A 13,557-nucleotide genomic window follows, 5' to 3' on the forward strand; every position below is an offset into this window, starting at 1 on the left:
CGGTTGTCAGGTACCTGGACCAGAAGCCAATCAGAGATTCCTATGCCCTGACTAGTCTGCAGTTTGTGCCTGGCAGATCACAGCATCAAGGCACAGCACATCCATCCACAGTAACGTGGCGTAATAAGGTGGAGATTAGCACAGAGCCCTGCCCTACCCTACAGACTAGACATGACACCGTATGCACCTACAGTAGTCTTGGCGTTGAGTGAACAGTCTTTTCTCTACTCATCACATGTCTTGCTTGTGTGACTTTACTGTTTTCGTCACTGTCTGTCGTGGATCCTGTTGGCTCACAAGTGTTGCTTGTACTTTGGAGTCTTACCAACCAAGCCTGAAAGGGTGGAGATTGAAAGTCGAAATAGAAGGTAACAGGACAGGCGGATAGCCCTTAAAGTGTGTGCATCATGGAAAAGCTTGTGATTACTGTTGATAACTACTTGTATTTCTTTAAGGACGAGATTTGGTCAAACTGAGTTTGTTGAGCTGTGGTTGTGTTGTAGTGCAGTAGCTTCATGCATCAACACAAGACAAATACACTCACAAGATGCGGTGACTCTAGTAGACAGGAGCCAAAACAGAAATTTCTGGCAAAACTTGTAAATCGCTCAAAATCAACATCTACGGCCCAAGTGACCGACTGACAGAACACTAGTCGTACCCATCGTGCCGCCACGGATCCAACATAGCATGCCATGTGTCAAGTCCTAGCAGCAGTGGTAAGAAACAACTCGGGCCGTGGTGGAACTATAGAAGTTCTAAATAGTGGCGAAGAGATACCAGAGCAGCGCTACAACTTGTGGGTTTGCAAGTATATAGACTGACATGCGGATCTCCCGATGAAGCATGAATCGTGCAATCATCCACTTCCTTCGATGGAAGCTGTCACAATAGGCGAAGAAGATGAAGGTTTTCACAGCTAGTAACTTTAACATGCGTTACAAGTCGAGAAACCCACATAGCGGAGAGATCTAGCACTCGGTTCTTTGGGAGGACGTAGCCGATGGGAAGCCCGGAAAGTGGGCAACTAACCACCTAGCAAAGAGTGCTAGAAGGGCCGTTGAGATTTAGTACAGGCGAAGAGCACTGCATGTGTAGATAGCGATTAAGCAATGCCGAGTGACATGCCTTGCATGGCTTACAAGCACGAAAAAGCAAGACTTTAACTTGGAGTTACCAGCACGACAGATAAATAACGCTACATGATAGCTGAAAAAGGATACATGCTAGTCATACTGAACAAACAAAAGATACATGGAAGTACAGTATATGGCTTAACATGAACCTCCACAGCTACTACCTCCTCCTCCACAACTGGAACCACCACCACAACTCGAAGTTCCTCCGCAACTGGAACCACCCCCTCCGCCTCCGCCTCCGCCACTCGAAGCACTCGCCGCTGCAGCTTGAGCAGCGTCAGCAGCAGCAGTGGCCATTTCTGCGGCCCTGATAGTCTCTCCACTGGCACAGTTGGCCGCGTCGCGCGTTGCATTTCCGCACCCGCTTGCACATATATGGTGAGGCGTCTTCGAAGTGGGAGCAAAGTGCGAGTCGCTTTGGCAGCCGTCTACTTTATGCATGCCTACGTGGTGGTGACAAGGTGGATCATTGCGAGTTGTGTCATCGATCTGGATGAGGGTGTTCTGGCCATGAAAGTCCAGATAGTTGGTCTCTGACAATTCTGTGTGACGAGCGAAACGGCGGTTTCTGGATGCAAGTTGTATGTCAGGCAGGTTGGTACGGCCGTCACGTTGCAGTTCGTAAGCCTTGACTTGCTGACGTCGTGTAAGTGGTGCCCACGGCGCGATGAAGTAATTGCTGTAAACACCCGCTTCGAAATAGTGACTGCATGGCTGAGCACGGTGTATCCCACCAAGCCTGACTCTTGACAGAGACGGGTCGAGCAGAGAGTTTGACGGGTTCTTGTGTAGCCATGCAGTGGCCTTTTGGAACTTGAGCGAGTGAGCCATGGCTGTGGCTGCTCGGTGAAGGGTAGACATTGCTGACAGGACAGTAAGTCTGTTGCGCATCCACGAACTTGGCGTAGCGTCCTGGCCGACAGCAGTCAAGGTCTTATCGGTCAGTGCTGGTGCATACATGTGACGATCTCGTGATAGATGATGAGAGGACATAGACCAAGAATCGAATGGGAATGCCCAGACGTGCTTGGAAAGGTTGCAGTCACCACACTTAGTTGGATATCTCCCATAGGCTTCTGTGCAGTCCCACGGATACAAGTCCTGATATCTGTACAGCGTACTGCCAAAGGCACCCCAGTCGTACCAGTACTCTTGATACGTATCGATGATATCGGCCTCGTCGTGACGTCCGAAGTGGAAGCGGAGGAGGTATTCCTCAGTGAGTCCGAAAGGGACGTCGAACTTGGTCCGTACACCTCGTGACTTTCTGTAGCCCTCATCTGGACATACAAAGCTCATGGTGTAGAGAGGAGACGCACCTTGAGATGAACCGGGAGCTTCCCCATTAACAAGAGGCCCAAAGATGTTCTTGTCGATGAGAGAAGTGCAGAATGTTTGGCAGTTATTATTTGTCGCACTCCATGCCAACTTGACGCTTTTGTCCAACAGACGTTCAGAGATACTGCTGAGATAGGCTCCAAGTCTGGAGCCAAATAGACCCTTGAGCTTCTTCAAGGCTGGCTCGAGTGCCGAATTAAGAAGTTTGATCTGGTCGGACGTAGCTAAGCTGGGGTCGTCGAATGATTGCTCGCAAGCAGCCAAAAGGTCATGGACAACCGAAAGCTCCTGTTCATGAGAAAGGGTACCATTTCCGCCGAAAGGTACGCCGACAACTTGTTTCATGACGGCTTTGTATCTCTTGCGGTCTGCAGCTTGTCTTTTGCGTTGCCAAACAAGACGATCAGAACCACTACCAATCGCCAACTCTCGCTCAGGTATTGTCTGGAGACGAAAGGACTCTTGGAACACAGGCATATCCCTCAATGAGATGCGAGCTCCACCTTTGGTACTGTGAGTAGAATGTGAGTTTTGTTCCCGCGATACTGGCTATTCGGGGGAGTTACTTACTGTGAAACGCCATTCTCGATGATAAGAGGACCAACTCTAAGAGCCATGGGAACATTCGCATACGGATATTTTTCCGTATATCCCCTAAAGAACAGTGGTATATCTTTGTCCCCTGCAGCTTCTCCGGCCGCGCTGACATCAGCTCCATGCGAAGTAATCTGCTGTACGGTCTTGAAGGCACTAAGACGCCGATTGTTACCTTGGGCTTCAGGCGTTTGTCTCAGTTCTTCCTCTTCCTCAAAATCACTGTCACCATGCCTTGGGTTTGCCGCTGAGTACCTCTTGCGAGGCATCCCGGTGCCTTTCTCGCTGGCTTTTGCCTTCAACGCAGCCTTTTCGGTTTCTTTTAGAGTTCGCGGTTTAGCTCCCACGCTGTTTAGGAGTCCATGATATTTTGCAATAGCAATCGTGTCGCCGATGCGCAACAGCTTGCATTTTTCTCGTCCTGCAGTCCCGGTTCCCTCATGTTGATCTGGGTTGTCGATAGGAAACAGACTCTTGGGGTTGCCATCATTTTCATCTTGTCGTAGTGCGACACAGTTGCAGATCTTTCTGCTCATCTCAGGAGTGATGGTTTCCGCGAGAATGCAGTGCTTGTAGGCCTTGGTGTATTCCTCTCTCCCGTAGTAATGATTGTGATAGCATTCTTCGCACACGACGCCAGGGTTGGAGTCGGGTTTGTCGTGGACAAACATACTCCCTTTAACAACTTTCATGCATTGCTTTCGCATGCAAAGGAGAGGCTCAAAGCTGGGCATTCCATCGCTATTGACACTCGACAGTGTAACTATGTTGGTGTTAGTAAGGGATGATTATTGTGATATACATGGGTTGAGGCTCACGTTGAGGAATGGCTGGCCTCTTCGAAGAGCCAAGTCTCTCAGGATGTGCGCGATGCTCGATCAATTTCTCCATGTCGAGAAATCCTATTCAAAAATGTCAGTTGTACTGTATGAAAGATGGAGAAGAGATACATACCAGCAGCTTGAAGTAACATCCATGCTCGTTGTTCTATCCCGTTGAGTTTGGTGACAGCTAAACAGTCAGTGTTGATATCATGCAAGCCAAATAACATAAGGGACGTACATTTGATCTCACGTCTCACATCGCTTTTGATGCCATCGCTGACTTGTTGTGCTATGCGGTCCGCTACGCTATCTATGAGAGCATCTCTGGCAGATTTGGCATTGAAGGAGTTGCTGTTAGGGAACCAATTAAATTTATTTGTTTGCTTCTCTCTCAGTTCCCCTTTGAGTATTTTAGTAAATATACAGATTGATTCAGTAACAATAAATTTGGTACTAACCGTATCGTATGGCATGTGCTCGAGCCTCTTGTGAAACTTGGTCGAGAAAAGTGTCGAAACCATGAATATGGTTGTCATGCTCATCTTGGATATCAACTTGGGTATATTCTGGCTGCTGCCATACTTTGAGAGTGCGAACAATGTTTTCGAGCTCAGCTTTGACGCCATCCCAGTACAATCTCTCAAGCTCAGAGAGAAGATGATCCTTTCCAGAGCCAACTCGCGTCCAGGCTATGTCAGGCGAAGACGTGAGGTGTGATGAAGGCAAAGAAGATACTGCGAGAACAGGCAAGATTTTGCTCCTTAGTCGTGACATTGCAAATGAGTTGGTTGGTATGGAGATGAGATGATTCGTGGTTGATAATGAAGAGATGGGAATTGACTCTTATTCAGATATTGAGCATTCCAAATCCATCTGATGGACCAGGCACCCATTGCTACCCTGGTTATTCTTATGCCGAGGCCATATGGAGCTTGGATATCCATCATCAAAGGTCTCACCTCATACAAAGTGCCCAACTACAGTGCCATCGCCTGATACTCCGCCCCAGTGTAGACCCTGTTTAGTGTGTTCAGCTCGCCCGGCTAGAGTCACTTTCGCCCCGAAACGGCAAGATTGGCAACTGGATTTTAGCATGACCAGCCTTAAATTCCGCATTTATAAAAGCCATTTCCGCGTCTAAGGCAGATTTAGGCGGAGTATCCGTAAAGACATGGGGTTATTGTTGCCTGTATCTGTGGATAATTCCCTCTCTGCCAGGGCGAAATGGGATGTTTGAAGTGTGCAAGGCAACTGTGGGCGAAAGATACATGTGTTTGCATACAAATATGTTAGCCGCCCAAGTACCTCAGATTGGCCGAGATGCAACATCAACTCCATCACACGGCCTATTGCTTTGCCTCACCTGACTCTGAATTATTTCTCATTCTCAAAGATAAGAAGCTCTGTACTCTGTAAAGGATTCGTGATATCAGCTTCCGCGATTCTCTCGTCTTTTTACTCAGTGCTGTATCGACAAAACGAGATTGCTGCCCTTGGCCGTTCATCCATCATCCAACCTCGTACACCAAAAGTTAACTTACACCAACATGTCCCACCTGATCGGGTACAACCTGGGCGCTCTTCACAAGGCAAGTCGCGAACTCAACGGAAAGATTGGTACCGTATACTATCCTTCAGCACCAACAATCGACAAAAACCCTTCAATCCCTAGTCCAAGGACCTTCGACTTCCTTGACAACTGTCATCAGGACAATCTGCCCACTCCAACCCAATGTGCAGTCCATCTAGAACTGCTCGAAGTCTTCCATGCGCTGCGCATAAGAATCTTGGATTCCAAATCCCTTGACAAAGTCTTTGACTTGGGTGGCCCTACAAAAAAGGTTTACCGGCCCAGGTTTATCAAAGGCCTGGGGAAGTGGGTGAATGAAGAGATTACCTTACGAGACACGACATGGGAAAAGAACCAGGATAAGAAGTGGACGTTCTACCTTGGTGAAGCAGCAAAAAGGTTCATAGTATGGGCCAATGATTTTAATTCCTCGCTGGCCTCTGGAGGGAAGAAGCATGGCATAGATGACGGTAATGGGGGAATATTGATGACTGAAGATTCGTTTTTACCTCCCGTGGGTTTGTACACCACCCCAACCCTGTCTGTCGCCAACTGACATTTTCTGTAGATGTCCTCATGGTCTGGCATGCCTTCTTACTTAACCCCATCAACTTTCTGGAGTACTGCCAAACAAACTCATTGAACTACCTCCCAAGGGTGAACTTCCCATGGACCCTAATTGTAAATTGCCCAAAGATATCCTTGACGCAAACATAATTACTGACAATCCTATAGCACAAGTCCATCTGGGCTCACGGTCCCATCCGCGATACTTGGAAATATGACTCAGACACTTGGAAAGTTCCAAAAGGAGGGTCTGTGTATACAGGAATTCTGCTTCATTCTATCATCAAGGAAGGCAATAAAAAAGGCCTAAGTCTCAAAAAGGTCTCACACTCCACCATCGTCATCAAACTTATGGACAACGTCGAACGTCAGCGCGTCTTTGTAAAAAAGATGAACGCAAATCTCTGGATTCGAAGTCCAGCCCTGCAAGGAACACTCCAAAGAGCAGTTGGCCGCTATGAGAACTATCTCGAGCTCTTTGGGCTCTATCCAGGCAAGATGCTCGTTCCTACGCTAGACATCGACCTTGTCTGGCACACAAGTCAGCTTTCGCCTGCAGCGTACGAGACTTCCGTGAAGGCGCGGTGCGGTCGTTTCATTAATCACGATGACAAGATTGCGAAGTATAAGCTGGCCGCTGGTAGCGATGAAACGCAGGCGCTCTATCGTACCCATTTTGGGTTAGAGTACCATGCTTGCTTGTGTTGGGAATGCCAGGCTATCATGTCAGCCGTAGAAGATTCCGAAAGGCATGGGAGCCTCGACGAACAGCGATCCTCTACATTCGCTGAAGATCTCGCTGACAAATTATTGGCAGACGTAGAGTATCACCGCGCAGTGGAATCAGCAAGGCGGAGAAACCATGTCAAGTTACCTGTTCGTGAAAAGATCAGTTAATATACATGGTTCGAGAGCGCTTGGAGGCGGCAAAACTTACTGGAGGGGCCCATTACATCAGAAATCTTCATCATGTTCTTCCTACCAGCCTAAACGATCATTGAAATGTCCTTGTTCTAATGCTTCAACTCTCTGCTCGTAGATTCTCTTGCCATGAACAGCTGTTCGGCAAAACAGCAGTTTCTGAAACTCCGCGGGCGTGACTTCAACCGCTGTAAGTTTCATCTCGTTTTCTGATCGCATCAAGAGAACAACACTAGGCCCGATATGATTGTAAAGAGGTTGAGAGAATTTCCAGGTCTTTGGGCCTTGATCATGCGATTCCTCGTTTTTGGGAGAGGAGAGTTCGGCCTCCTTGTCTTGCGTGGCTTTTAGAGAGGCGTCAATAATCTCACTGCTCGTTTCAGGCTCAGGTAATAGTGGTTTCCGAGGTTGATTGAGCATATTTCTTGCAACTTCGACCAATGAAAGGATGTAGGGTTTGTCGGCTCTGGTGACAAAGTCAAACTCGTTGAAGATGTTGAGGCAGATTGTTTTCCCACCTGGCTGGTAGAAGGATAGATCAACGGATGTTGTCACGCACGGGGGTGCACCAAAAGTGACACATGAGAATTTTGCAGATTCATCTGAGTTTTAAATCAGTCGCAATTCCTATGCATTGTACCACTCGACGACTTACTAAATGCTTGGTTTGATATGTACTGAAGATAAAGTATCTGTGATACGGCGCCACCGGCAGAATGTCCAGTAAACAGAATATGTGGTTTCTGACCATTAGCCCTGTCAAAATTCTGTATACAGTCATTGATCCTGGCAATTATGATTGAATCGAGGGCTTGTACACTGTTTAGAAAGCCGGAATGTGCTCCCAGATCCTCAGCGCGTTGCTATAACTGTTGGTGAAATACAACTTGACATTGACCTCACGTCAACGACAGATACCACCAGGCTACCTGATTGACAGAATGTGTAATATAGGCTTACAATGAACCCTCTGGTGGATCGTGGTCGAGAATTGGCATTGACGATATGGTCCATCTTACTGGCACTCCCACGTATCGCAAGTACCAGAACTGGCAACAGGTCGCTTTCCCCGACATCTTCGGGAGTCTTTTCAATGACAGTTGACGTGATGACTTTGACAGTACCATCATAGGATCCTCGCAGTGTTTCTTCACGACGAAATGTGCAGTAACTAGTATTTGCGATGGTTCCACCGAGATTATACGTTCCGCGAGCACACTTCCATGCTGCGGATATCAGCTGAACTTCAGCTTGAGAGCTACAGATACATATTAGATCTTGCAAATGGCAGGAAGCTCGTATAGCTTACGGATGCCAATCTGGTGATTTAACCTCGTCAACCTTTGAGTTGACATACTTTGATGCCTCGTGGTCAAGCCGCTGCAACAGTTCCCGAAGTTGTTCTTTCACGTTGCCTGTAAGTGGTCAGAGTCAGTTGGTGGACTTTGTCGCCGGCTTGTCGGAGATGTTTAATTCACCCTGAAGGTTTATCTCACTAAAGGTGTCGCCAAGAGCAATGGATAACTCGACTGCAGCGATCGAGGCCCCATGCGAGTTGTTGGCTGACAGGGCACTCTTGGAGCCGGAACAACCCATTGCGAGTGATGGAATTGCAGGATATGAGTGGAATTCGAGCGTGATATTGGTTCATAACTTTGAGAAGCGGGAAATAGGCCGTTGGTTAGTTTACGATGCATGTCTAACGTTGCGTGGGGCGTCGTTGGGCTGAAGATTGTTTGTTTGTGACAAAAGCACAGACGCTGTAAGATTAATTACAGAGGTTAAAGTGGACAATCATTACCTAGGCAGATAACCAACTTCTATATAATTGATCTGCCGATTCAGAGTCAACAGATCAGCATCAGGTCAAGCTGCTGATCAATTTCTTGATCTTCAGATCTGTTACTGGGGAGTATGTCATCAAGTACTATGAATAACTAGTCACTCCTAATATCAGACGACACTAGTGAGATTCGAAACCGTGCTTACGCTTGAGATGGCAGCTCGCTTAGATGATTTGACCGGACGATTACGCTTTGATCTCTGAAGCATTGCATCAATATACTACAGCCAGTGAAGTAAAGGATGTGAACCCAGAATCCCTTCACAATGCATGACAAGAGATCGCATTGGCATAATTTGTTTCCAAGATTGCCAAGACCGGGCATAATCTCGCATAGCAGTGATGCTATTCCAACCAGGGGTACCCTTACTTTATGCACACAACCCTCGTCTTCTGGTCCATCCGGGGAATAAAAAGTCACTTTGGGCAATTCTTCCTGAACTAAACAAACGGATTCCCACAATAATCAACTGTCAGTATTTCTCCGCCAATATACTATCTTGTCATAGCTATAAGAAGAAGCTGTTAATATATATCGCAACACCACTCAGAGTGCACCCCTAGTTTCTAAACAGAACCCGCAGCAGCAAGCCTCAGGTGAGAGAAAACGGAGAGTCACTGGGAGGGTTGCAGTGATAACAAGTATCCTGACCAATAATTGAAACTTGCTGCCCTGTTGTGCTTGTGCTGCCTTGCCCAGCCCAGCCCAGTCCAGCCCAGCCCAGAAACTTGGGATCCAAGGTCCATGGAACAGTCAAACCCAATACCACCCCTGCTATGCCATGTTTCACCTAGACTCGGCTTATCCATCCCATTGTGGGCTTGCATCCCCTGAAGCCATGTCATTTTGAGGCTCCTCCGTCCAAGACATGGGACGGGGAACTGCAGCCCAGTGCTTCTCTATTGCATGCAACTGGCAGCCAACCCCTTCCCTCGTGCAATTAGGTCATTATTTTCAAGGGTTTTGGGTGCTGTTGTGTTTTGTAAGCTCGGAACTGCGGGATGTTAGAATTCAGACTATAGGTGGTTTGACCACTCGACTTATGCGCAAGGAAAGTCCTTGATATCAGCATGCTAGCTAATCTGACTTGTCTCTTCTCTTACTTCACTCTCCTCTTCACACACTGAATACTCTTACCATTTTTTTCTCTTTACTTTTGCTTCTTCTCTGCTTACGCCTTTCGTTGATCCTTTCTTCCAATTATCTTTCAGCCCTGGTTTTGGCTGAGTCCATTCGTTCCGATCACACGCCAGGCTGTCTATCCAGTTTCATTCCCCCTCCCACGAGAACGTCACCAACATTTTCTATTTATTACGACTTTCTACAATATGGCTATGTAAAGACGTGGAATCTTCCACAGTAACGATTATTTATCAGCATCATGCTTAAACAAGACGAATCGACCATGCGCAACACACACTGGATTCCTACTCTAGATTAATACACGAAATCTAGCAACAATGGACTCTGGAGCCAAACCGAACACAAATCTTGACCCCCCGAAAAGTCGCCAATCATACGATTCCTATCATCGACATGTTCGCGCAGTTCATGGGGTCGAAGGTAATTCTGAGCCAGGACCATCGAGTGCCTTCAACAGCTCAGATTCGCGCCGGCACGGATCAGGCCTCTCTAGTCTCAGTGCAAAAACAAAGCCTCAGCCCGGGAACATCGCTACATTTTTCGATTCAGAAAGGTTAGCTAGTTCAGCAGCCCCATATGATCCAAGCAATCGAAGTACGCAATCCACGACTCAGGGAATACGGTGGCCTTTTCTCGGAAGTATCAAGTCGGCTACCAGTCTGTCGATGCCTCCTTCACCTCGAGCCGGAACTCCAGCTGAACCTACTGAAGTCGAACTACCGTGGCGGCCCGTCTTTCTTCATCGACGAATCGTGGTTCTTTATGCTATCGCTATCGTGATTCTGATTGCAGGAGCGCAAATCGCACTTCAACTATCCGAGCACAACGACGGCCTCCGAGAAGCCGATGATGCGTCGAGATATCTCTGGCAATATGGAACCACCCTAGTGTTCATCGTTGTGGCTGCTTTCTGGAACAGAGTCGAGTTTCAGGCCTCGGCTTCCATGCCCTGGATCCGCATGCTAAACAACCAAACCGATGTCGGCAAGTCTCTTTTACTGGATTACGTTTCCCTCTCTGAGCCTATGGCTATTATCAAGGCAGTCCGAAATAGGGACTGGCTTGTTGCAACTCCGGTATTGACCGGAATAATATTTAAACTAATTATTATATTCTCCACGGCCTTTGTTACGCCCAGGGTCGTCGCTGTTGCTCATTCCGAGTCTGCCATCACAGTTCAGTCAGAGTTTTCAAACAGTGCTTCGGGTCTGGAAGGCATTGGGTCGTTGCCATACTTTACACTCGCTGCTTTGGCGGTCGACAATATTACTTTCCCCGACGGGGTCACTCCCCGAGCAGCATATACACCTTTTTCGAGCGATGTTACCGAACTAATAGAGATCACGGCAGATGTGGATGGATTTATTGGTGGTATGGAATGTAAAGAGGCGGAACTAGATTTGGACTTGATGAGGCTGGTCGAGGGAAGTTCTCTTCTTTTGAATGTGACAGTGTCGGAGGCAGGATGTTCTTCGAAACAAGCCATTACAAGTACAAAACTTGCGAGTAGCAAAGACAAAAACTTGTCGAGAGCGTTTTTGGAATTTCAGCCTGCCAGCTGTGGTGGCTCTACGAAAGACGAAGAACAGCGAATAGCCGTCATGGCTGGTATTCTGGACATTGACGTCGATCAACTAAAGCAAAAATCGAGAACTTCAAACGGGCGACTCAATGGAACACTATCATCGTCATCTGGGTTTATTTGCAAGCCAAAATACAACATCACCAAGATGAAAGTTTCCAAGTCTTTTGAGACAGTTCTTTCGGCCACGCCCAACGTCCAAGCTGATAATACAACCTTGGATCAAGTTCATCCCTGGTCAGTTGCCCGTGCTCTGTTCAAGTCTCTCGAAAGCAACCAAAAGCGGCTTTTTTCTACGTCAATGAACTCGTCGTATAGTGGTGATGCTATTGTCCATATTGACGAAGCAATGTCTGCTGCACTCCTGCTAGGCTCAAGAGAAGGATGGGATCTTCCCAAGGTGGAATCGCTCACAGACAAAGATATATTGAGCCTTTTTTCTGAGAACTTCTATGCACAATACTCGGCTCTGATCGCTCGATACGCAATGATGGAGCCGTCTACCAGCTCCTCGACCGCTGTTGCCAGCTTCATTGGACGACGTCTCGTTGTACGGCCTGCTCCTGCATATCTAATAACAGCATTGCTGGTACTATGCTTGTTTCTTACTCTGGCAACAATGTGGCTAGTTCCGAGGAAGGGTTTTCTCCCCCGAGACCCTAGCACTATCGTTGGCATGGCCTCAGTAGTAGCTCACAGCCACCCACTCGTTGAGTCTCTCAAAGGCATGGGACCTGCACCAAACAAAGTCCTCCGATCAAGACTCGAAGATTCGACTTACATGAGCGGAGCTGAAGGTCATGAAAAGCTGGACAGCCCCAATCTGGGCTATTTTCACATCTTTGGTGGCAAAACGCCTTCTGCAACATGCCAGCCACGAAGATACGACTCCTCGGCATGGAGACAGCCCATTCCTCTACACGGTCTGATCCGACTGATATACATCCTTGTCCTGGCATGTATCATCATAGGGTTTGAGATATCGCTTCGCTTGTCGCATCGTAACGAAGGATTGAGAACGATGGATGATGATGCAGCATATCTGGCGTGGACCATTATACCAGCTTTAGTGCTGTTGTTGGTGGCTATGTACATGCTCTCCTTGGAATGGTGGACGAGACTTCTCTCTCCATTCTCTCATCTCGCACGCCGGGGAAACTTTGATGAAACTGTGGGCTTAAACTTGGCCAATGCTTTAAGGCATGTAGCATGGAGGCGAGCTCTTCAGATCTGTGATATCGCTGCCTTGACTGCGATTACTGGTGGTTTTGTGGCGCTGCTCATCGTAGTTGCGTCTGCCCCTCTGTTTGATCCCAGGCCAATTGAGTTTGATAGTAGTATTCCGCTGCGTGCTGGGGACTTCTTCGCCAACAGCCTGCTATCTTCTCCAGATGATCCCATATGTACCGACTGTACCAACGACACCATCCTGGCATCTTTAATACTTGCCGGCAATGCTCCTTATCCGCCTTTCACCTTTGCCGATCTCAACATTCCGAACGTATCCCTGGTCGAAGACAATAACAACGATGATTTAGTTGTCAGTGCACGATTAACAGCAATCCGACCAAGAATGTCGTGTCGACTGTACAAATCGGATGAGATATCTACAAATCTCACTCTTGAAGTCGAGCTCGATGATGGAACTGTCAACCCCTTGCGCGTGGACCTCGAAGGTGAAGCTTGCCGTGGAGTTGGGCGACAGGGCAGCAGTAATGCTATCATTGGAACGACGAGGAATGCATCCAGTACTGAACGTATCAAAGACTTGAGTGGAAGTACAGTATTTGGCGTTGGTCAGGGAAAGACAAGGTCATCATCGCAATGTTCCGATTGGATATACATCTGGGGTGAGTTGGACAATCTGGGAAGCAGTGATATGTCAGTGGGCAATATTAATGCTCTTGCTTGCAACGAGACGATCGAGGCAGTCGATGTCAAAGCCGTCTTCCATGGCCCTGAACTTCATCTTTACCCGGACCATCCTCCTGTTCCTGTTGAACACACAGCTCAGGACACGAGCGTCGCCATACCG

The 13,557-nt window shown here is 47.8% G+C and overlaps 3 protein-coding genes across 3 annotated transcripts; 1 reads left to right on the forward strand and 2 right to left on the reverse strand.

The window, feature by feature from the left end:
- Positions 1 to 1,140: 1,140 nt before the first annotated feature.
- FGSG_04175 (uncharacterized protein) lies at positions 1,141 to 4,669 on the reverse strand (the record flags this gene model as incomplete). Its single annotated transcript, XM_011323152.1, has 6 exons — positions 1,141 to 2,988; positions 3,048 to 3,834; positions 3,890 to 3,973; positions 4,026 to 4,082; positions 4,134 to 4,246; positions 4,350 to 4,669. The coding sequence occupies 6 exons, from the start codon at positions 4,667 to 4,669 to the stop codon at positions 1,275 to 1,277; spliced, it is 3,075 nt and encodes a 1,024-aa protein (XP_011321454.1). The 3' UTR covers positions 1,141 to 1,274.
- Positions 4,670 to 5,442: 773 nt separating this feature from the next.
- On the forward strand, positions 5,443 to 6,929 carry FGSG_04174 (uncharacterized protein; the record flags this gene model as incomplete). The annotated part of the gene is made up of 3 exons (XM_011323153.1): positions 5,443 to 5,983; positions 6,034 to 6,146; positions 6,201 to 6,929. 3 exons carry the CDS (start codon positions 5,443 to 5,445, stop codon positions 6,927 to 6,929), a joined length of 1,383 nt encoding a protein of 460 aa, XP_011321455.1.
- An 847-nt stretch (positions 6,930 to 7,776) lies between these two features.
- On the reverse strand, positions 7,777 to 8,549 carry FGSG_04173 (uncharacterized protein; the record flags this gene model as incomplete). Its single annotated transcript, XM_011323154.1, has 4 exons — positions 7,777 to 7,839; positions 7,914 to 8,211; positions 8,311 to 8,368; positions 8,432 to 8,549. 4 exons carry the CDS (start codon positions 8,547 to 8,549, stop codon positions 7,777 to 7,779), a joined length of 537 nt encoding a protein of 178 aa, XP_011321456.1.
- Positions 8,550 to 13,557: the final 5,008 nt, after the last annotated feature.

Source organism: Fusarium graminearum, chromosome 2 (assembly GCF_000240135.3).
Source record: "Fusarium graminearum PH-1 chromosome 2, whole genome shotgun sequence".
Taxonomy (NCBI): domain Eukaryota; kingdom Fungi; phylum Ascomycota; class Sordariomycetes; order Hypocreales; family Nectriaceae; genus Fusarium; species Fusarium graminearum.